Here is a 21793-nt window from a genome sequence, read left to right as displayed (position 1 = left end):
ACTGAATAGCAGGCTAGTGATTGCTTTGCAACGCTTGCAGTTAGTCACTGATTCATTCCAAACGACTCATTGTTGAATTTGCAATTTCCAACTTGTTGTGTTATGTTTATGTCCAATGGCCAATGAGCACCGATACGTTTTATCTATAATTGATCTTCATATGACAAGGTTTGAAAAGGATTTACCAGTAGATTGTCGAATTGATTCATGATGATGACTGCTTGTCTACCTTGCTAGCTAAGATTTTGAAAGTATGATCAGTCCAATCAAAGCTACGGTAGATATAACATGATTTGACGTCATTTTATCTGTGGCCAATGTATGTAACTCTATGGCAGCACCCAAGGGGCTTACATTTTCGAACTCTCCGCATAGATTTTGCGGTGACGTAGTGTCCCAATGAGTGACAGAACACTGAGCCAATCACGGCGCAACTAGAGAACTACTTACCACCACGCTCTGTATTTTCCGCTGGCTGCCGCACAACCACAGAAAGCACTTAGCTAGGCTGAAACACCTGCATTTTGGAGCTGCATTACTCAAGAAAGCAAAAAAGAGAACATGTTTGTATGCAGCTCAATGATTAATTGTTTTACATTGTTTGCAAACTGATACGTGACACGTATTAATGCCAAAATAACATGCAAAACAGGCACACAAATATATATATATATTTATTTGTTAGCTAAACAGGTGGGGCTCAAAATGACAGGTCGCCACTGGACAGTGCCATCACCTACAAACCACCAATTGCACCCTGAATAAGACATAGGTTATACCTGAAAAAAATGCAGTAAGTAGCCTATTGGAAAATCATAAACATAGACTATACTTTTTCCATATCTTCAAGATTTAAACATAGCTAACTTCCGGTGTTTTAAATGAGCAGAACATAACGTTTGAAATCCATATGAGAAACACAGAGGGAAAACACAAGAATTGTAGCACACAATTGTCACGAGAGAGAGATTGGTTAACCAATACACACTTATAACAGAGTGATCATTTTACTGCTTAACCACCCCTCAAGGATTATAACCTGTGACAGTCAATGATATAGTGGAGGGTGAACTTTACTCAACACCTTTTATTTTGTAAATAGGGTGTCCCAGCCTATTTTTAAGTTGATGTTTTTTTGCATAGGGTATATCCACAGCACTCAGGGTTTCACCCTTTTTTTTAAACCACTTCATCCCTGGATGTACAGTGGGGGAAAAAAGTATTTAGTCAGCCACCAATTGTGCAAGTTCTCCCACTTAAAAAGATGAGAGAGGCCTGTAATTTTCATCATAGGTACACGTCAACTATGACAGACAAAATTAGAAGAAAAAAATCCAGAAAATCACATTGTAGGATTTTTAATGAATTTATTTGCAAATTATGGTGGAAAATAAGTATTTAGTCAATAACAAAAGTTTCTCAATACTTTGTTATATACCCTTTGTTGGCAATGACACAGGTCAAACGTTTTCTGTAAGTCTTCACAAGGTTTTCACACACTGTTGCTGGTATTTTGGCCCATTCCTCCATGCTGATCTCCTCTAGAGCAGTGATGTTTTGGGGCTGTCGCTGGGCAACACGGACTTTCAACTCCCTCCAAAGATTTTCTATGGGGTTGAGATCTGGAGACTGGCTAGGTGTCACGCTCTGGCTCCGGGACTTTGTATGTTGAGCCAGGGTGTGTTCGTTTTGTTGTGTTTGGTTTGGTTTTGGTTGTGTTTCCTTGTTTGGTCGTGTGACTCCCAATCAGTGGTAACGAGTGTCAGCTGTCGGCTCGTTATCTCTGATTGGGAGCCATATTTAAACTGTCAGTGTTCACCTTAGTGTTGTGGGTTTTTGTTCCGTATTCAGTCTTTGTCACTGTGGACTTCACGTATCGTCATTGTTTGTTGTTTTGGCATTGAGTACTTTAATTTAATAAAGTCATGTTCACTCAACGCGCTGCGCTTTGGTCTCATTCGTCAGACGGTCGTGACAGAAAAACCCACCGTACCAGGACCAAGCAGCGTGTCCAGGAGCCAAGGGTCTGGACATGGGAGGAGATTTTGGAAGGTAAAGGGTCTTGGACTTGGGAGGAGATCCTGGATGGGATGGATCGCCGGCCATGGAGTAAAACAGTGGAGAGGCGACTGAGAGAGGAGCAACGGCGTCAGCAGGGCCATCGTCGGAAGGACGAGAGGCAACCCCAAAAAGTTTTTTGGGGGGGGCACATGGCTTGGGCGGCTGGGCAGCAGGAGGCTGCCACAGGGAGACGTGGAGAGAAGGCTACCGGATTACGGGAGCCATTGGCGAGTAGAGGGAGGGAAGTAGTTGAGGCACGGCGTGAGAGACTGAGGTGTGTTACCAGTCCGGTCCGGCCCGTTCCTGATCCCCGGTTAAGGCCAGTGGTGTGTGTTCCCAGTATGGACCGGCCTGTTCCTACTCCACGCACCAAGTCCACGGTGTGCGTCGCCAGCCCAGCCCGGCCTGTTCCTGCTCCACGCACAAAGCCTACGGTGTGCGTCGACAGCCCTGCCCGGCCTGTTCCTGCTCCACGTACCAGACCTACGGTGTGCGTCGCCAGCCCAGCCCGGCCTGTTCCTGCTCAACGCACAAAGCCTACGGTGTGCGTCGCCAGCCCAGCCCGGCCTGTTCCTGCTCAACGCACAAAGCCTACGGTGTGCGTCGCCAGCCCAGCCCGGCCTGTTCCTGCTCCACGCACAAAACCTACGGTGTGCGTCGCCAGCCCAGCCCGGCCTGTTCCTGCTCCACGCACAAAACCTACGGTGTGCGTCGCCAGCCCAGCCCGGCCTGTTCCTGCTCCACGCACAAAACCTACGGTGTGCGTCGCCAGCCCAGCCCGGCCTGTTCCTGCTCAACGCACAAAGCCTACTGTGTGCGTCGCCAGCCCAGCCCGGCCTGTTCCTGCTCAACGCACAAAGCCTACGGTGTGCGTCGCCAGCCCAGCCCGGCCTGTTCCTGCTCAACGCACAAAGCCTACGTTGTGCGTCGCCAGCCCAGCCCGGCCTGTTCCTGCTCCACGCACAAAACCTACGGTGTGCGTCGCCAGCCCAGCCCGGCCTGTTCCTGCTACTCGCGCCAAGCCAAGGGTGCGAGTCGTCAGCCTGGTCCAGCCCGTTCCTGCTACTCGCACCAAGCCAAGGGTGCGAGTCGTCAGCCTGGTCCAGCCCGTTCCTGCTACTCGCACCAAGCCAGGGGTACGAGTCGTCGGCCTGGTCCAGCCCGTTCCTGTTACTCGCACCAAGCCAAGGGTGCGAGTCGTCAGCCTGGTTCAGCTCGTCCCTGCTACTCGCACCAAGCCAAGGGTGCGAGCCGTCAGCCTGATCCAGCCCATTCCTACTACTCGCACCAAGCCAGGGATGCGAGTCGTCAGCCTGGTGAGGCCCGGTCCGGCTCCACGCATCAAGCCTAGGGTGCGTATCGTCAGCCAGGTCCGGTCCGTTCCTGCCTCACGCGCCAAGCCAGGGGTGCGCGTCGTCAGTCCAGATCCTACCAGCTGGGTCAGATCGGACCGGGGGCGCTACGGGGGGATTGAAGAAGGGTGGTGGTCAAGCCCGGAGCCGGAGCCGCCTCCGAGGAGTAATGCCCACCCAGCCCTCCCCTGTTTGGGGTTTTTGAGGCGCGGTCGCAGTCCGCGCCTTTAGGGGGGGGTACTGTCACGCTCTGGCTCCGGGACTTTGTATGTTGAGCCAGGGTGTGTTCGTTTTGTTGTGTTTGGTTTGGTTTTGGTTGTGTTTCCTTGTTTGGTCGTGTGACTCCCAATCAGTGGTAACGAGTGTCAGCTGTCGGCTCGTTATCTCTGATTGGGAGCCGTATTTAAACTGTCAGTGTTCACCTTAGTGTTGTGGGTTTTTGTTCCGTATTCAGTCTTTGTCACTGTGGACTTCACGTATCGTCATTGTTTGTTGTTTTGGCATTGAGTACTTTAATTTAATAAAGTCATGTTCACTCAACGCGCTGCGCTTTGGTCTCATTCGTCAGACGGTCGTGACACTAGGCCACTCCAGGACCTTGAAATGCTTCTTACGAAGCCACTCCTTCGTTGCCCGGGCGGTGTGTTTGGGATCATTGTCATGCTGAAAGACCCAGCCACGTTTCATCTTCAATGCCCTTGCTGATGGAAGGAGGTTTTCACTCAAAATCTCACGATACATGGCCCCATTCATTCTTTCCTTTACACGGATCAGTCGTCCTGGTCCCTTTGCAGAAAAACAGCCCCAAAGCATGATGTTTCCACCCCCATGCTTCACAGTAGGTATGGTGTTCTTTGGATGCAACTCAGCATTCTTTGTCCTCCAAACACGACGAGTTGAGTTTTTACCAAAAAGTTATATTTTGGTTTCATCTGACCATATGACATTCTCCCAATCCTCTTCTGGATCATCCAAATGCACTCTAGCAAACTTCAGACGTGCCTGGACATGTACTGGCTTAAGCAGGGGGACACGTCTGGCACTGCAGGAATTGAGTCCCTGGCGGCGTAGTGTGTTACTGATGGTAGGCTTTGTTACTTTGGTCCCAGCTCTCTGCAGGTCATTCACTAGGTCCCCCCGTGTGGTTCTGGGATTTTTGCTCACCGTTCTTGTGATCATTTTGACCCCACAGGGTGAGATCTTGCGTGGAGCCCCAGATCGAGGGAGATTATCAGTGGTCTTGTATGTCTTCCATTTCCTAATAATTGCTCCCACAGTTGATTTCTTCAAACCAAGCTGCTTACCTATTGCAGATTCAGTCTTCCCAGCCTGGTGCAGGTCTACAATTTTGTTTCTGGTGTCCTTTGACAGCTCTTTGGTCTTGGCCATAGTGGAGTTTGGAGTGTGACTGTTTGAGGTTGTGGACAGGTGTCTTTTATACTGATAACAAGTTCAAACAGGTGCCATTAATACAGGTAACGATTGGAGGACAGAGGAGCCTCTTAAAGAAGAAGTTACAGGTCTGTGAGAGCCAGAAATCTTGCTTGTTTGTAGGTGACCAAATACTTATTTTCCACCATAATTTGCAAATAAATTCATTAAAAAATCCTACAATGTGATTTTCTGGAAAACATTTTCTCAATTTGTCTGTCATAGTTGACGTGTACCTATGATGAAAATTAAAGGCCTCTCTCATCTTTTTAAGTGGGAGAACTTGCACAATTGGTGGCTGACTAAATACTTTTTTCCCCCACTGTATAACTAACCTAGCAGTGCGTTACCTGTACAAAATACACTACATGACCAAAAGTATGTGGACACCTGCTCGTCGAACATCTCATTCCAAAATCATGGGTATTAATATGGAGTTGATCCCCACCTTTGCTGCTATAACAGCCTCCACTTTTCTGGGTAGGCTTTCCACTAGATGTTGGAACATTGCTGCAGGGACTTGCTTCCATTCAGCCAAAAGAGCATTAGTGAGGTCGGGCACTGATGTTGGGCGATTAGGCCTGGCTCGCAGTCGGCGTTCCAATTAATCCCAAAGGTGTTCGATGGGGTTGAGGTCAGGGCTCTGTGCAGGCCATACAAGTTCTTCCACACCAATCTCGACAAACCATTTCTGTATGGACTTCGCTTTGTGCATGGGGGCATTGTCATGCTGAAACAGGAAAGGTTTTTCCCCAAACTGTTGGCACAATGTTGGAAGCACAGAATCGTCTAGAATGTCACTGTATGCTGTAGCGTTAAGTTTTCACTTCACTGGAACTAAGGGGCCTAGCCTGAAAGATGAAAAACAGCCCCAGACCATTATTCCTCCTCCACCAAACTTTACAGTTGGACTATGCATTGGGGCAGGTAACGTTCTCCTGGTATCCGCCAAAACCAGATTCATCCGTTGGACTGCCAGATGGTGAAGCATGATTCATCACGCCAGAGAATGCGTTTCCACTGCTCCAGAGTCCAATGGCGGTGAGCTTTACACCACTCCAGCCGACATTTATCATTACGCTTGATGTTCTTAGGCTTGTGTGCGGCTGCTCGGCCATCGAAACCCATTTCATGAAGCTCCTGACGAACATTTTTTGTGCTGACGTTGCTTCCAGAGGCGGTTCGGTACTCGGTAGTGAGTGTTGCAACTAAGGAAATACTATTTTTACGCGATACGCACTTCAGCACTTAGCGGTCCAGTTCTGTGAGCTTGTGTGGCCTGCCACTTCGTGGCTGAGCCGTTGTTGCTCCTAGAAGTTTCCACTTCATAATTACAGCACTTACAGTTGACCGGGGCAGCTCTAGTAGGGCAGAAATTTGATGAACTGACATGTTGGAAAGGTGGCATCCTATGACGGTGCCAAGTTGAAAGTCACTGAGCTCTTCAGTAAGGCCATTCTACTGCCAATGTTTGTCTATGGAGATTGCATGGCTGTGTGCTCGATTTTATACACCTGTCAGCAACGGGTGTGGCTGAAATAGCCAAATCCACTCATTTGAAGGGTGTCCACATTATTTTGTGTATATAGTGTATATCTTTTTTCTTTTGAATAAGTCAAATCAAAGTTTATTGGTGGCGTACCCAGAGTTGCAGATGTTATTGCAGGTGCAGCGAAATGCTTATGTTTCTAGCTCCAACACTTAGTGAGTTGCAATGCCATTTCAACTTAGTGGCTATACCACAGATGTCAGTAACTCAACACTTTTGCTCGTTTCTGAGCTCTGTTTAATAATTGACTGCATAATCAGGCACAAGTCCACAAGTCCCAAAAACAAAGTAAGGTGATAAGATATAATTGCCTATAGGTCAAAGTCCTGGTGTTGCAAGTTCAATAGGCTAGCCAAGTTAATGTTATTAAATATCAAATGACTTGATGGTACGGTAGGCTACAGTTTACAGTGAAGTTTTCATGAAAAACAGTTTGAATAAAGATGGGTGGGCCTACGTGAAGAAAACAAATCCATTCTTAGGCTACGCATGCGCTGCAATGCGGTAAAAAAGGAGCTGCATTTGAACAAGGACGCATGCGTATGGCACGCCTACCAAGGGGCCAGAGATAGAAATAAAGGCTACAGTTGAGTCCAGTCGTCAACGAGGAGGTACAGACACATTATAATTTCCACGGCTGTTGTACGAACTCCATACATGAATGCTCTTGGAAATAATCGTGTCCTTCCAATAACAACGCAACGAATTTTTCTTTCTGATGTAAAAAGGAACTGCTAAATAAAATCCAATAATCTCGTGGATTGTAAAATTGTCTTATTGTCCAAGACAAGCATTTTGTGGTGGAACTACCAAACCGATACCATGCCATATTCCTTTACAACTTCGGTCTTGGTCGACCCTGGATTATATTGAACATGCGGCACCGTTTTATTATCCACACTTCTTCAAATTATCATGGAATAAATAAACGGAATAAACATTCCCATGTTGGAAGCAGGCAAAGAAATCCCTTACTGTCAAATACAATCTGCGAATATTAATAGTGGTCAGAAAACTTCTGTCAAAAGATAGAAAAGGATCTGATAAAAGTATGTTATGTGGGTGCCAAAAATGTGGGGTTTAAATGAGGTAGACCTAACTGCATACAGCAACAACAAAAAAAACAGTGCCGAATAGGCTTTTCGTGGGAGGTTTAATTTACATTTTAATGTTTATATTCGATCTAATTATTGTCAATTTATTAACACACACATACTTTAGTGTATGTCGACACTCAATTAAAAGAGAGGCAGAATTCAAACGATTTGACATTTTCAATGTAGCGAGTTATGATTGGTTTGTTCGTCTTTTCTGAAAATAGCCTGCAAACCCAGTTTGAATAACGCCATTTTGTCTGATTTACAAGTGCCAACATTATTATGCTTCAGCCATTTTGTGTAAATTTCTTTTCAAGATGAGTCGGACATGGTTCACATCAATATACCATATGACATGAGCCTGCCTGTGATGAAATACAATCTAACCAAAGAAAGTGGAAGAATTTGCACGCCATCAACATCCTGTGTTCAGGAGATTATGATCACATCTTTGGTGTCAATTGATACCGTTACAGCAGCTGATACTGTTACATCAGATGATGTAGCCTGTAATAAAATGTGTAACCAATGTTGTACACTATAGCAGCATTTGTTACATTAGTTCAGGGCTGCTAAGGTCCAAAATGAACATATTTAGGCTCAATTTAATGGCAGTGACATTTGAGAACAAAGAGACTTGTTGTGGCCAAGGAATTGTGTGAAAGAGTAGCAGTCACTGCCACAATTGAGTGTGCTTTTCTTATGGCAAGAGCATCATCCATATCTCCCAAGAGCTCTGCATGGATTGAAAATAACATTATTGCAAGGTACCTTATTAAAAAGGTTAGGTGATGTGTCATAATACATTTTTCATTAAATACTCCCATGGTATAAAAGTAAACACTGTTGTCAATAATCAATAATAATACAAAATATAATCTAAGACTGATGCTCTAAGAAAGAGTCCCAGCACAAATAGTTTCTTCCCATGTCGATTAGCCTAACTCTGGTGGTCTTTTCCAGGAGTCAGGCATCTCCCCTGGTTCTCACTCCCCTGGGAATGTATGGGAACTTCCTCCATATCCTGCATACAAACACACATTTATATTATGTAAGATACATTGAAATGACATAAATATTTAGATCGATTGATAAATGTACAGCAAGCTGGAATAGCACGGTCAATTGAGGGACACTCATTCTCACCTGTGTTGTAGCATCCAACAGGTCTCTGGAGGGTATCAGACAGCCAGCCTCACCCAGGAAGCACAGAAGGATGTGGAGCACATCTGCCCAGCGGCCGACAATCAGCATCAGGACCATGAGCCCTCCCAGACGCACCACCACTGTGTTTATAACAGCCTGGCCACTTGGCTGGCGATGTTGCTCCTCTGAGTAGAAAATAATTCTCATCAGATTTCTCAATGAGAATGACAACAATATGCTTGTCCTTTACTTGCTCTCTGCTATGTACAAAATACCTAAATAGTCTCTGACATTCTGCTGATTAAACGTTTGCCCATGCAGGCTATTGTATGTTCAGTCTCTCACCCTGCATATACACCACCAGTAGTGTGTAGCAGATTGTCAGTGGAGTCCAGAACCTGAGGGCCTCTGTAGCTGAGAGGAAGTGTTTATTGATTGTAGATAGGGTGGCAATGGCAGCCACTGCAAAGGTGAGCATAAGGGCCCTGGTCAGGCACGGTAACAGAGAGCAACCTGATGTTAGCAGTGTCATGCACACTCCACAGTAGCGCTGGGAACTGTGTAGTCTGTACAGTGCCATGACATGGAGCCGTAGGTGCCCAGTCTGGCTGGCCAGGAACCAGCTCAGTCCTGCAGTGATGAGCAGGCAGAGCCAGCGCTGTGGCGCACCCTCGTGGAGGAAATGGAGACTGCAGCTGAGAGCACAGCCCAAGGAGAACTGACATTGGACCAGCAGCTGCTGTAGGAACCTACTGGACTCCTGCAGATTCAGAGAGAAGGAGATAAATTAATTAAGAGGAGAGATGAATCAAGGCTGATGAATGTGAGAGAGCTTTTCATGTAATTCTTAGTGACATTTATGCTATTATAATGCTCACTGGTCCAGCTGTGACCCAAGCTGACACTGCTCTGAGGGAGAACTCTAGAACCACCAGGGAGGCAACCCGAGAGCCCACTACAGCCAGGATCACCGACAGGAACAAGAACTGGAGAGCTCCACTTAGCCCAATTTTAGTACTGGTTTGATGCCTTGGTGTCTTCTGCATAGATGTCTCTTTACTGCTGCCTTCATTGTTTGAACTGAGTAGAGAGAGTAACTTGAGAGACTATACATTTCAAGGCAGTGAAATACAAAACAATGATTTCTCAGGATACATTGATTACTGTTGCCAATGTAAATCGCATCACAGTCTTTTTTCATAGTGACGAATACAAGCATGTTATTCAATAGCATAAATTAGTAAACTGTACATCAAGAGTCCTAAGGTTAGTAGGCAAAAGGTCAGTTATCCACATCCACATATTGGATATGCTTTGGTCCACTTCTCAAGTGTTTTTTTAAGAGTCCCTCCCTATCTATGAAATGGTAATTGCATTCAGATGATAATTCTAGGGCAAGAGGAGGTTTAGCAACAATCAATTTGAGTTTGTTTACTTATCAAATGGATATAAAATGTTAATGTGTGAAACAAGTATAACAGCTAACAATATAGCCTAACCTATACACTAAGGCTGCCTATGTAACTACATAGGTATTATTATACACTTGTTATTGAGACACATGTGGAATCAAATCCATTACCATTGGTGTATACGTTTCTCACCTTTCAGTCTTTAAGAATAAGTGTACTCTCATCAGGTTACAGAGGACAGAGATCCCACATGCGCAGACAAGTCCTGTATATTACAAAAATATTTGATCACCTGACATCGCCAAAATGGACCTATTCAACAGTATGGTTCTTAAAATAAAAGTAGGCTACAGCACGAGTGGTAACCTGCAAAAGGGCATTCGGTATAAACCAAGAAAGGATCAGGCCTAGCGCCGACCTACCTGGAGTAGCCTGAAACAATACACAAATCTCACCTTGGAGTAAACTGTCCAGAGGGTTTGCGTCCAGCGTCAGCCATCCAGGTAAACTCGGAAGAAACGAAGTAATGAAGTATAACATTTGCGGTAAATCGCTACAATATTAGGCTAAAGTTTCCCTATATCTATAGTTGCGATATCAAACCTATTGAAATTATAGGCTAATTTCGGAAATAGGTCATTTCATAGCAACAATTATATTTCGATAAAAGATAAGACCACGCCCGTTGGTCAATTGACATGATCCTTCAATAATTTCAAAGTTTAAATTACTACATCTTCGGCTGTTTATGTCCCTATGATTAAATAACACTGAGCTTTGCTCATTCATCGTGCTGTTCAAAGGTCAGAGTCAAGGGCAGTCATTGAAACAAACCTTTAATTTCGCTACTCCCGCAAAAACATCTGCTAAATATGTGTATGTGACCAATAAAATTTGATTTATGTGAAATGCATAAAAAAAGGTGACTTTAAATAAAGATCATGTTTAATTCTTGTAGAAAAAGAAACAGTGAATTACCCTACATATAACCTAAAATACTGTATGTGTGGCAAAAAATACACCCTAAATGTACTTAAAAAAATAAACCTTCACTTGGGCAAATGGCATTAAAATAATGTATTTGGAAGTGTTATGAAGTCCTGTGATTGTCCCAGTACCATAACTAAGTTGCCTATTAGTAATTTCCACTTAAAAATGTCAGACTAAAAATGTATCAACCCCTACAAAAATGTCCATTAATTATAATCCACACAATAATTCACATTTCCTGTTGCTGCAGGATTGTTTTCCTGGTTTGAGAAAATGGTCAAATAGATCCTACATGTATAGCGTAGGGGACAATACACTCCTAACCCTGAGTACATACAGAGGTGTCATGCCCATAGGGGGCACAGGGTTACGTGCCCGCTCAGATTTGTCCTGTCTTTTCTCTGTAATACTACTAGCCACAATTTTATAAAGTTGGCTTTAGCTAGCCCAGATTGGGAACCTATCTCCCAACCTCATAACTAGATATAGTTAGAGTAGCTAGCTTGTCTAACTATTTTAGCTGGCATGCCTGCTGGCAAGGTTGGTCGACTTTAGAAAAGCAAGCAATAACTAAATGTACTGAATAAGACTCACATTCTTTTCAATCTTGTAACCAGATTTGAGCAGAGAAGCATTTTTTGTTTCTTTAAAAAAAGAACCACCAGCCAGGAGGATACAGACAGCTCAATAGGTATGCTTAGATATGCAGAAAAATATACATCTTTTTTTTAACATAGAATTAAGTGTAATAGTTATGGTTCTAGATAGAAGGAAAAAGCTGTTTCAGGTGTTTGAAAAATGCAAAATTCTCCAACTTACGGACAGGGGAAAAAGCCCCCTCCGGACCACCACCCAGCAATCCTCACGTACTTTGTGCCCCCTCAGATTTTGGGGGTGCATGACGCCACTGAGTACATTTAAACATCCTCCATTGAGGCTACAAAGGCGTATGGGAGTAGCATTAGCCACCCTAGCATGGTGGTGGAAAATTGTGTTTTATTAAGACAATTCACATATTTTCCCCTGGTTTCTTTGCCGGCTGCACGCCATTAAAGCTAGTTAAGGAGGAAATCGATGCCTTTGCAGCCTGAATGGAGGATGTTTTATGTACTCGTTGGTCACGGGGTTAGGAATGTATTGCCTGCTACCTGCGTTGGGATGCAAAAGACCAGACAACGTATACTTTGGTAACCTTGGGGTTGGACCCCACAGATGCATTTGGGGTGCATTCAAGTAAATCCTAACTTATCAGTGTAGTTTATTTGTAATCATTAAATAACATGATTTCAACCATTGTAAACATCTACGTTGATTTTCAGGCAGTTCATCGAGTATGTTGCTTGGGTGCCATGATGACATCGATATCTTGGAAAGGCAACAGTATCATTGTTGAATGTCCATACAGTCAGGTAGCAGGCTATGCAGTTTGTGAGGCAAACTTGTTGATGAACAATCGATCCAGTTCTGGAGTGATGGATGCAGGTTTGAAGTGTTGCTTAGATCAAAAAGTGGAATGGAATGGTATTTCTTGCCATAATTTTGCTGTATTGCTCATCAAATTCAGTGTTTTCCTGTGGACTGAAATTATTCTGCCAGTTCCCGACCTCTCCTCTGAAAATACACAAACGGAATAGTCACTGATTAGGCAAACATGTGTACACCCCCCCATCCTCTCTTTCTCACACACACAAACTCACCTTTCCTTAGGAATTCAGATGCCTGCCGATTAAAGACGGCATTAGGTACAGCGGAGTAGTTGGCCATGGGGTTTTCTTTCATGGCAGCGAATGTTCATGGCAGCGAATCTCCCTAGCAGGGTCCTGAGAAGAAAATGTATTTGAGTCTAAATTAGAGTCAGTGGTATTCTCTCAGTATTCATTTAAACGATATATAATGAGTAAGGCCGGGAGTTTCTCTGACCATGTGACCTGACTTGGAAAAAATTCCAGGCCCTATCTTATTTATGGCCTATGCTAGTGCCAGGTGGTTTTCTGGTCAGGTGGTCAGGAAAACACTCCTGACCCCAACTATGAGTTATTTCACTCAGAAATGTTTCACTTTGTTTTGTAACACCACAATCCTATTGTCAACAGAAATGTAGCCTACCCTCATGTTTTCTGCCTTCAGAAAAGGTAGAGAATTGGCTTTGTTTCTTTCTCCCTCCAGGAGCCTAACCTTTCACATGGTCGTACCAGGAGCCCCATCCTACTGCACAAAACAGTGACATATTACTGTTAAATAAAAAACAAATTGATAGAAATACAGTTTATTCATTTACAGATGGTAATCCAGTATAACAGTTACACATAAACTTGTCCAGATACTGTGGCTAGGGTCCTAAATGTCATTTTGTTTAATGTAATTGAACTGACACTTGACCTAGCAAGAATATACTGTGTCATGTGTCACCTTGCAGCCTACCTCCCAGAATTTCAGTAATGAGTTGGATGGGCAGGTGAGTCAATGACATGAGGAGCCATCTTCTCGAACTGAGTAATCCCTACATAACAGAAACAGACGTAAGACATCATGTGAAATGGAAAAAGACTACCTTACTTCATATGCAATATACTACACATATATTGCGGTTATTATTATGTCATGTCAATATAGAGCTGGGCCGATAAACCAAAAATTATCGCCACCGACCATACCGATCACTTATCGCAGGCATTTTTCTGATATCGTTCATTACGACATGTAGCCTACTAGAGAAATGTGAAGTTTGAAATTAAATATGTTTGCTAATATGGGTAATTGTTAATGGGACAATTGATGGCTACAACCATCAAACTAGTAGTAGTAGTAGTTGAAAAATAGATTTTCAGGCTGGGCCTGATATTCTAATAGTTGATTCACGTTGGGCCGGCCCGGGTTTATGGTTTGCACGAGAGGCGCGCCTGTATCTCTCACAGAACTAGAATAAGATTCACTTCATATGATCTCTCTCCCTCTCTCAGCTGTGATAGATATGAGCCTGCAACTCTGTTTATAGGCTTTTGGCACGAACGCATGGGCCATCACCCGTGAGTGAGCTGCACATCATTGGGTGAATTCAGTGAAACTGGAAAGCATTTTTAGGACTATAACTCCCTCTTCATATTGTAGCCTACAATATGTCTCCACACACCTAGCTAGGCCTAGGCTATTTATGGATTCAAGAAAATGACGTTTTTATTAATCTCAAATTCTCAGTTTGTCAGCGTCAAAGTAGCCTGTCATTTCAATAATTTGTGCAGTAGGCCTATAAAGAAAAGATTGTGCGAAAGTCTCCAGTCATGTAAATGAAATGCGTGTATAAAAGGACACATTTTTCCCGAACCCGAGGCTATTAAAAACGTTCCCCAAGTGTGCAACTTCTGTAAGTGTCTCGACTCTACTGCGCTATGCCACTACGCAAATGCTGATGATATGCATGCAATGCTTTATTATAAAGGTGATTTTTTTCTAATGTGTTCCGGTACCTCAGAGCTCCCCAGGTCATCCCCCTTTCTCGCTCACTTTTTGTTCCAGCAACTCTCGATTTACAAATTAAGCACTGGTTTAGAGATACTACTAACAGAAAGTCGCACTGGCAATGAGAAACTGTGTAAGCAGATGAAGAAAATATTCGATGATGTCAAAAAATAAAAACTGATATGACTGAACTGGGCAAACGCGTGGAGGAGGCCGAAATCGGTTTAAGCCTGGAGAAAATCGCACAAGAAAATCTCCAGAAAACTGTGGGTGACCAAAAGTACATAATTAGAGGGCTTACTGATAGATCAAACGGGATGGAGGACTTCAGTCGCCGTTCAAATCTTTGTTTCGTAAATTTCCCCAAAAGCTGTGGAACAACCGGAATGGAAGAATTCTTGGAAAAGGTAATACCACAACTGGGCCAGGAGAACTTCACATGGGCTCCCACAATCGAACGAGCACATCGAACAGGCGGCCCAAGAGGGGACATGAGCAGCAAACCAATGGTTATCATCGCAAAGTTCCTTAACTATAGGGACAAAGATACAGTTCTACAACTGTCCATCCAAGCCCAAAAAGTCAGGAGTCAGGACCTTTGATGTATGTGGGCCATCGGATCTACATCAACATAGACCTCTACATGAAACGCAGATAATTCGACCCCATAAAGAAAAAGCTATGGGAAAAATGGAGCCCGTACTCTGGTGTACCCCGCACAACTACGGGTCAAATTATATGAAAGCGACATCACACTGAAATCCGCAAAATAAGATAGGCCCTACCCGATTCCTGGATAACCTGGACAAGGAGAACGGTGGAAATGGCAAAGAATGCACTGTATAGACTACAGGACAGCCTCTCAACAGACAATGTACGACAGATAGGGCACTTGACTATTGAACTGAACTGAGGTGAACCATGGACTATTACACCCACCACATCAAAGACACAAAAGAGAAAAGTATGTGTTTTTAATACCTTCAGTCAAATGCCTATTGAAAAGAGAATAATCACAGCACCACTCAGGCGATCTGTTTAAATGAATAACACTTGAATGACTATTGGCTATGCAGCCTAAATGACAACTCATTAATTGGTAGGCTAAAGGCATGATATATTTGTTTAAGTAACGAACTGACAAGTGAACATGATGATTGCTATGATCTGCAGCCGAATCGAATGCTACCCAGCCGATAGGCTACAAAGGCCTAAGTGGGTGGGGAAAATGTAAATTACCCATATGTGAAAAAAGACAAGGAGAGATCATACAGTGAGGGAAAAATGTATTTGATCCCCTGCTGATTTTGTACGTTTGCCCACTGACAAAGACATGATCAGTCTATAATTTCAATGGTAGGTTTATTTGAACAGTGAGAGACAGAATAACAATAAAAAAATCCAGAAAAACGCATGTCAAAAATGTTATAAATTGATTTACATTTTAATGAGGGAAATAAGTATTTGACATTTTTCCCTCACTGTATGTCATACAGCCTAAGACGCTGAAATTGTAAGCACACAGTACTTCTATTTCCGTTGCCCTCTCTCTTTCTTCTTTAAAAAAAATGAATTTACTTTTGCCTGAAATTGATATACAGTATGAATTGAAAATATGTGTTATCAATGTGGGCAACATGATATCACGTGACGATGATCCTTTTCTTTGTACTCTCCCATAGAAAGTACAATGAATAACGTTAATTAATTGGTTGAATGAATGTTGAAGAAACATGGGCAATTGCAGAGTTTATAAAATATAACATAAAAAAGAAAGACAAACAAGCAGGCTATGTGTGCGAAGCCCACAATTATGCACCTTTAAATTATTATTTCCAGCTCGGTGTTGGACAATTATATCAAAATTAATTAATTAACTGAATCCCAAGGTGAAATGTACAAGAAATGTATAGGCCAACTGAACATGTAGCCGATAAAAAAATGGACGCACTCTCTTTGGCTCTACTGATGCCCAGAGCTGATGGATGTTGCATTGATGTTACATGTTATTATAAACTGGGTGGTTCGAGCCCTGAATGCTGATTGGCTGGCAGCCGTGGTATATCAGACCATATACCATGGGTATGACAAAACATGTATTTTTACTGCTCCAATTACGTTGGTAACCAGTTTATAATAGTAATAAGGAACCTCGGGGGTTTGTGGTATATGGCCAATATACATTTTTTACATTTTAGTCATTTAGCAGACGCTCTTATCCAGAGCGACTTACAGTTAGTGAGTGCATACATTTTTCATACTGGCCCCCCGTGGGAAACGAACCCACAACCCTGGCGTTGCAAGCGCCATGCTCTACCAACTAAGCTACAGGAGGGCCTACAGGAGGGCCACGGCTAAGGGCTGTATCCAGGCACTCCGCGTTGTGTCGTGCAGACGAACAGCCCTTAGCCGTGGTATATTGGCCATATACCACACCCCCCCGTGCCTTATTGCTTAATTATACCACCCCACTCTTAGTGATCTGCCCCCTCTGTCCTCCCCGGTGGGTCAAAACGAGTGCGCCCCACATGTGGTTGCGTGCAATAGGCTACTCCAGTGGTTATAGGCCTGTATCTGTTTGCATTTACAGTGAGGGAAAAAAGTATTTGATCCCCTGCTGATTTTGTACGTTTGCCCACTGACAAAGACATGATCAGTCTATAATTTTAATGGTAGGTTTATTTGAACAGTGAGAGACAGAATAACATGTCAAAAATGTTATACATTGATTTGCATTTTAATGAGGGAAATAAGTATTTGACCCCTCTGCAAAACATGACTTAGTACTTGGTGGCAAAACCCTTGTTGGCAATCACAGAGGTCAGACGTTTCTTGTAGTTGGCCACCAGGTTTGCACACATCTCAGGAGGGATTTTGTCCCACTCCTCTTTGCAGAGCTTCTCCAAGTCATTAAGGTTTCGAGCCTGACATTTGGCAACTCGAACCTTCAGCTCCCTCCACAGATTTTCTATGGGATTAAGGTCTGGGACTGGCTAGGCCACTCCAGGACCTTAATGTGCTTCTTCTTGAGTCACTCCTTTGTTGCCTTGGCTGTGTGTTTTGGGTCATTGTCATGCTGGAATACCCATCCACAACCCATTTTCAATGCCCTGGCTGAGGGAAGGAGGTTCTCACCCAAGATTTGACAGTACATGGCCCCGTCCATCGTCCCTTTGATGCGGTGAAGTTGTCCTGTCCCCTTAGCAGAAAAACACCCCCTTAGCATAATGTTTCCACCTCCATGTTTGACGGTGGGGATGGTGTTCTTGGTGTCATAGGCAGCATTCCTCCTCCTCCAAACACGGCGAGTTGAGTTGATGCCAAAGAGCTCGATTTTGGTCTCATCTGACCACAACACTTTCACCTAGTTCTCCTCTGAATCATTCAGATGCTCATTGGCAAACTTCAGATGGCCCTGTATATGTGCTTTCTTGAGCAGGGGGACCATGCGGGCGCTGCAGGATTTCAGTCCTTCACGGCGTAGTGTGTTACCAATTGTTTTCTTGGTGACTATGGTCCCAGCTGCCTTGAGATCATTGACAAGATCCTCCCGTGTAGTTCTGGGTTGATTCCTCACCGTTCTCATGATCATTGCAACTCCACGAGGTGAGATCTTGCATGGAGCCCCAGGCCGAGGGAGATTGACAGGTCTTTTGTGTTTCTTCCATTTGCGAATAATCGCACCAACTGTTGTCACCTTCTCACCAAGCTGCTTGGCGATGGTCTTGAAGCCCATTCCAGCCTTGTGTAGGTCTACAATCTTGTCCCTGACATCCTTGGAGAGCTCTTTGGTCTTGGCCATGGTGGAGAGTTTGGAATCTGATTGATTGATTGCTTCTGTGGACAGGTGTCTTTTATACAGGTAACAAGCTGAGATTAGGAGCACTCCCTTTAAGAGTGTGTAATATTCATATGTGTCAGCATACTGAATTGTAATTGGATGCATTATACTGTCATATCATACTGTGCTATGATTGGTTAAGACCACCCAGGTTGTAAGGGCATTCTAAAGATTATCATGGCCAGAGACACATGGACATGCAAGTTATAGCTAGTTAAAAAAGAGCTACGTTTATAAATATCCTGTCGTCCTGCATTTTATTATTTTGTACAAAGCATACAAAACAAGACCTGGTGTCAGAAGTGGGATGAAATGGAGTGGCCATGTATAATATGACAGAAGGGACATATCAACAAGCAGGGGAACAAGAGCATTATTCTCCATTCACCACCTAGGATGAGAACCTAATACGGGTTCATTTATTCCCCTAGTTATTCTACGAGGCTGCTCTAATAACTAATATCTGAAGTGGTAGTCATCCACAAGAGCTCATCTTGGTCATCGGTTCTGACCTTAGCCCTTCAGGGATGAAATGCCTGCTCTCATGATCTCATCTACCAACAGGATGTTGCTGGCTATTACCGTGCATGAGTGAAGGAGTTGTTTCTTAACACTGTAGTTATCCCAAACCCCAGCTTCCGAAGCGACCATTGGTTCACCAGAGCTCAGGTCGACACCAACCAGCTGACCACTCTCTTTGTACTCAGTCTGGAGTTTGACCAGGGTCTCCATTGGATCATACCCAGAGTTCTGGGCAAGGACCTTAGGGATGATGAGGAGGGCATCAGCGAAAGCCTGCACACCCAGCTGAGCCCGGCCCTTCACTGAGGGTTTGTGCTTTATCAGAGCATCATGCACAGCCACCTCAAAGGCCCCAGCCCCTGACACCACGCAGCCGTCCTCGATGGCGTTCTTGACGGCCCTGAGCCCGTCCCTGACAGCGTCTTTGATCTGGGTCAGGGTGTGTTTGTTGGGTCCCTTCACCAGCAGGGTCACTGACCGGGGGTTACCACACTTCTCTACGAATGTGTACTTCTCCTCACCCAGTGTGTGTTCATAGACCAAACCAGCCTGGCCCAGGCATTCTGGAGTGAGGTCTTCAAAAGAGTTCATGACAATACCTCCACAGGCCAGGGTGAGTCTTTCCATGTTCCTCCTCTTGGTCCTACGCAGAGCTACAATGCCCTCTTTGGCCAGAGCATCCAGGGAATATGGGTCAATTCCCTTCTGGTTGAGGGCCACAAAGCCCTTGTTGTTATCAGCACACACTGCGTTCTTGAGCTCGATGATCTTCTTCACGCGCTCCTCGATGAACTTCCTCTCAGCAGCCACCAGCTTCTCCCTCTCGCCAGCACTCTTGTAGAAGAAGCCAGAGTTCACCTCGGTTTTCTCATATTCCAAAGAGGCGTTGCAAATGAGTTTGAATCCTTCACAAAAGCATGGGAGTTCACACACGTCACCACAAGCCCACATTACCCTCAAAGTAATGGCCTTGCTGAAAAATCTGTGCAGATCGCTAAATCACTCATGGACAAAGCAAAAGCAGACAAGAGAGACCCCTACCTCAGTCTCCTTGAATACCGCAACACTCCAGTTGACAACTTCAAATCACCAGCCCAGCTGTTGATGAGCCGCAGACTTCGCTCAATCCTTCCCAGCACCAACCAGCAGCTGCAACCTGAGGTCGTCAGCTACAAGGAAGTGCATGCAAAACGTGCACAGAGACAACAACAGCAAAAGCGATAATACGACAGGTCAGCCAGACCACTGCCACCACTGAACGACGGAGAGTCAGTTAGAATCCAGGAGCATGGCTACTGGAAGCCAGCAGTCGTCATCCAACCAGCTGACACTGAACGTTCATATCTCGTTCGCACCGCAGAAGGAGCGGTGTACCGCCGCAATCGTCGTCACCTACTGAACACAAAAGAACAACACACTGACAAGATGAACTGTTCCCCTGAAAGAGAACGGGGTGGACTAAACACAGACACAACACAACATACACCATACTTACCTGCAACACCACAAGAACTGTTGACTGACACAGAAGCATGCTCAGCTTCATATCACACAAGGTCAGGAAGAGAGGTCAAGCCTAGAGCTGTCCTAGACCTGTGAAATGTCAAAGGGTGTAGGCGGATCGCTGCCCTAAAAGAGTTTCCAGACTGTAAACTTGTTATTGAAAGTTAACTTGAAATGCTTTGGTATGGTATTTGTTTGATATGTTGAGATGTCATTGCTACAGTGAAAAGCTGAGTTGCTGAGAAATATTTGTTCTAAAAGTAACAGTATGCTGAATCATTGTTTGTCTGTTATGTTGATGCAGTTGGTGCAGTTTAAATGGTTACTTACCTCGAGTTCAAACTACAGAGCATATATTCAAAAGAAACGCTTTATTGTTCTACATATTTTTTCTTTTTTTTTAAAGAAGGGGGATGTAATATTCATATGTGTCAGCATACTGAATTGTAATTGGATGCATTATACTGTCATATCATACTGTGCTATGATTGGTTAAGACCACCCAGGTGGTGAGGTCATTCTAAAGATGATCATGGCCAGAGACACATGAACATGCCAGTTATAGCTAGTTAATAAAGAGCTACGTTTATAAATATCCTGTCGTCCTGCATTTTATTATTTTGTACAAAGCATACAAAACAAGACAGAGAGTGCTCCTAATCTCAGCTCGTTACCTGTATAAAAGACACCTGGGAGCCAGACATCTTTCTGATTGAGAGGGGGCAAATACTTATTTCCCTCATTAAAATGCAAATCAATGTACAACATTTTTTACATGCGTTTTTCTGGATTTTCTTGTTGTTATTCTGTCTCTCACTGTTCAAATAAACCTACCATTAAAATTATAGACTGATAATTTCTTTGTCAGTGGGCAAACGTACAACATCAGCAGGGGATCAAATACTTTTTTCCCTCACTGTATATATATGTGATGGGATGTATAGGTGGTGAAGGTAGGAAACACCTCCACTACACTGATCCTCAACACAGTGGCCCCACATGGGTGCGTGCTCAGCCCCCTCCTGTACTCCCTGTTCACCCATGACTGCGTGGCCACGCATGCCTCCAACTCAATCATCAAGTTTGCATATGACACAACAGTAGTAGGTCTGATTACCAACAATGACGAGACAGCCTACAGGGAGGTGGTGAGAGCCCTGGCCGAGTGGTGCCAGGAAAATAACCTCTCCCTCAACAAAATGAAGGAGCTGATCGTGGACTTCAGGAGACACCAGAGGGAGCACGCCCCCATCCACATCGACGAGGCCGCAGTAGAGAAGGTGAAAAGCTTCATGTTCCACGTCGTACACATCAATGACAATCTGAAATGGTCCCCCTCTACAATCTCAGGAGGCTAAAGAAATTTGTCTTGGCCCCTAAGACCCTCACAAACTTTTACAGATTCATAATTGAGAGCATCCTGTCGGGCTGTA

General features: G+C 44.2%; 2 protein-coding genes and 1 long non-coding RNA gene across 5 annotated transcripts; all 3 read right to left on the bottom strand.

Annotated features, from left to right (window-relative positions):
- Positions 1-7529: 7529 nt before the first annotated feature.
- Positions 7530-10857, bottom strand: LOC311147660 (transmembrane protein 82-like). 2 transcript variants are annotated; one of them, XM_084184398.1, is made up of 6 exons: positions 10504-10855; positions 10241-10313; positions 9515-9716; positions 8982-9396; positions 8637-8821; positions 7530-8514 (listed from the first exon to the last, which is right to left on the bottom strand). In XM_084184398.1, the coding sequence occupies exons 1-6, from the start codon at positions 10586-10588 to the stop codon at positions 8431-8433; spliced, it is 1044 nt and encodes a 347-aa protein (XP_084040524.1). In that variant the 5' UTR covers positions 10589-10855; the 3' UTR covers positions 7530-8430. The 2 variants fall into 2 exon arrangements, with proteins under 2 accessions (XP_084040524.1, XP_084040525.1); XM_084184399.1 differs by lacking the exon at positions 10241-10313 and having other exon boundaries at positions 10504-10857.
- A 140-nt stretch (positions 10858-10997) lies between these two features.
- Positions 10998-15343, bottom strand: LOC311148255. 2 transcript variants are annotated; one of them, XR_014614874.1, is made up of 5 exons: positions 14796-15343; positions 13460-13538; positions 13145-13246; positions 12736-12858; positions 10998-12649 (listed from the first exon to the last, which is right to left on the bottom strand). It is a non-coding gene; the product is annotated as an uncharacterized lncRNA (long non-coding RNA). The 2 variants fall into 2 exon arrangements; XR_014614875.1 differs by having other exon boundaries at positions 13145-13243.
- A 3300-nt stretch (positions 15344-18643) lies between these two features.
- On the bottom strand, positions 18644-19808 carry LOC311147651 (T-complex protein 1 subunit zeta-like; the record flags this gene model as incomplete). Its single annotated transcript, XM_084184380.1, has 1 exon — positions 18644-19808. The coding sequence occupies one exon, from the start codon at positions 19806-19808 to the stop codon at positions 18849-18851; it is 960 nt and encodes a 319-aa protein (XP_084040506.1). The 3' UTR covers positions 18644-18848.
- Positions 19809-21793: the final 1985 nt, after the last annotated feature.

Source organism: Coregonus lavaretus, assembly GCF_964263955.1.
Source record: "Coregonus lavaretus genome assembly, chromosome: 20".
NCBI lineage: Eukaryota > Metazoa > Chordata > Actinopteri > Salmoniformes > Salmonidae > Coregonus > Coregonus lavaretus.
This window is presented reverse-complemented; position numbering and strand designations above follow the sequence as displayed.

What these genes read in the sequence shown, in the direction of transcription:
- LOC311147660 (XM_084184398.1), bottom strand. Translation starts at nt 10,588, where the DNA reads ATGTTATACTTCATTACTTCGTTTCTTCCGAGTTTACCTGGATGGCTG. An exon ending in TTATTCTTAAAGACTGAAAG is followed by an intron (nt 9,717 to 10,240) that starts GTGAGAAACGTA and finishes CTCTCTACTCAG; the next exon opens with TTCAAACAATGAAGGCAGCA. An exon ending in CTTGGGTCACAGCTGGACCA is followed by an intron (nt 9,397 to 9,514) that starts GTGAGCATTATA and finishes CTGAATCTGCAG; the next exon opens with GAGTCCAGTAGGTTCCTACA.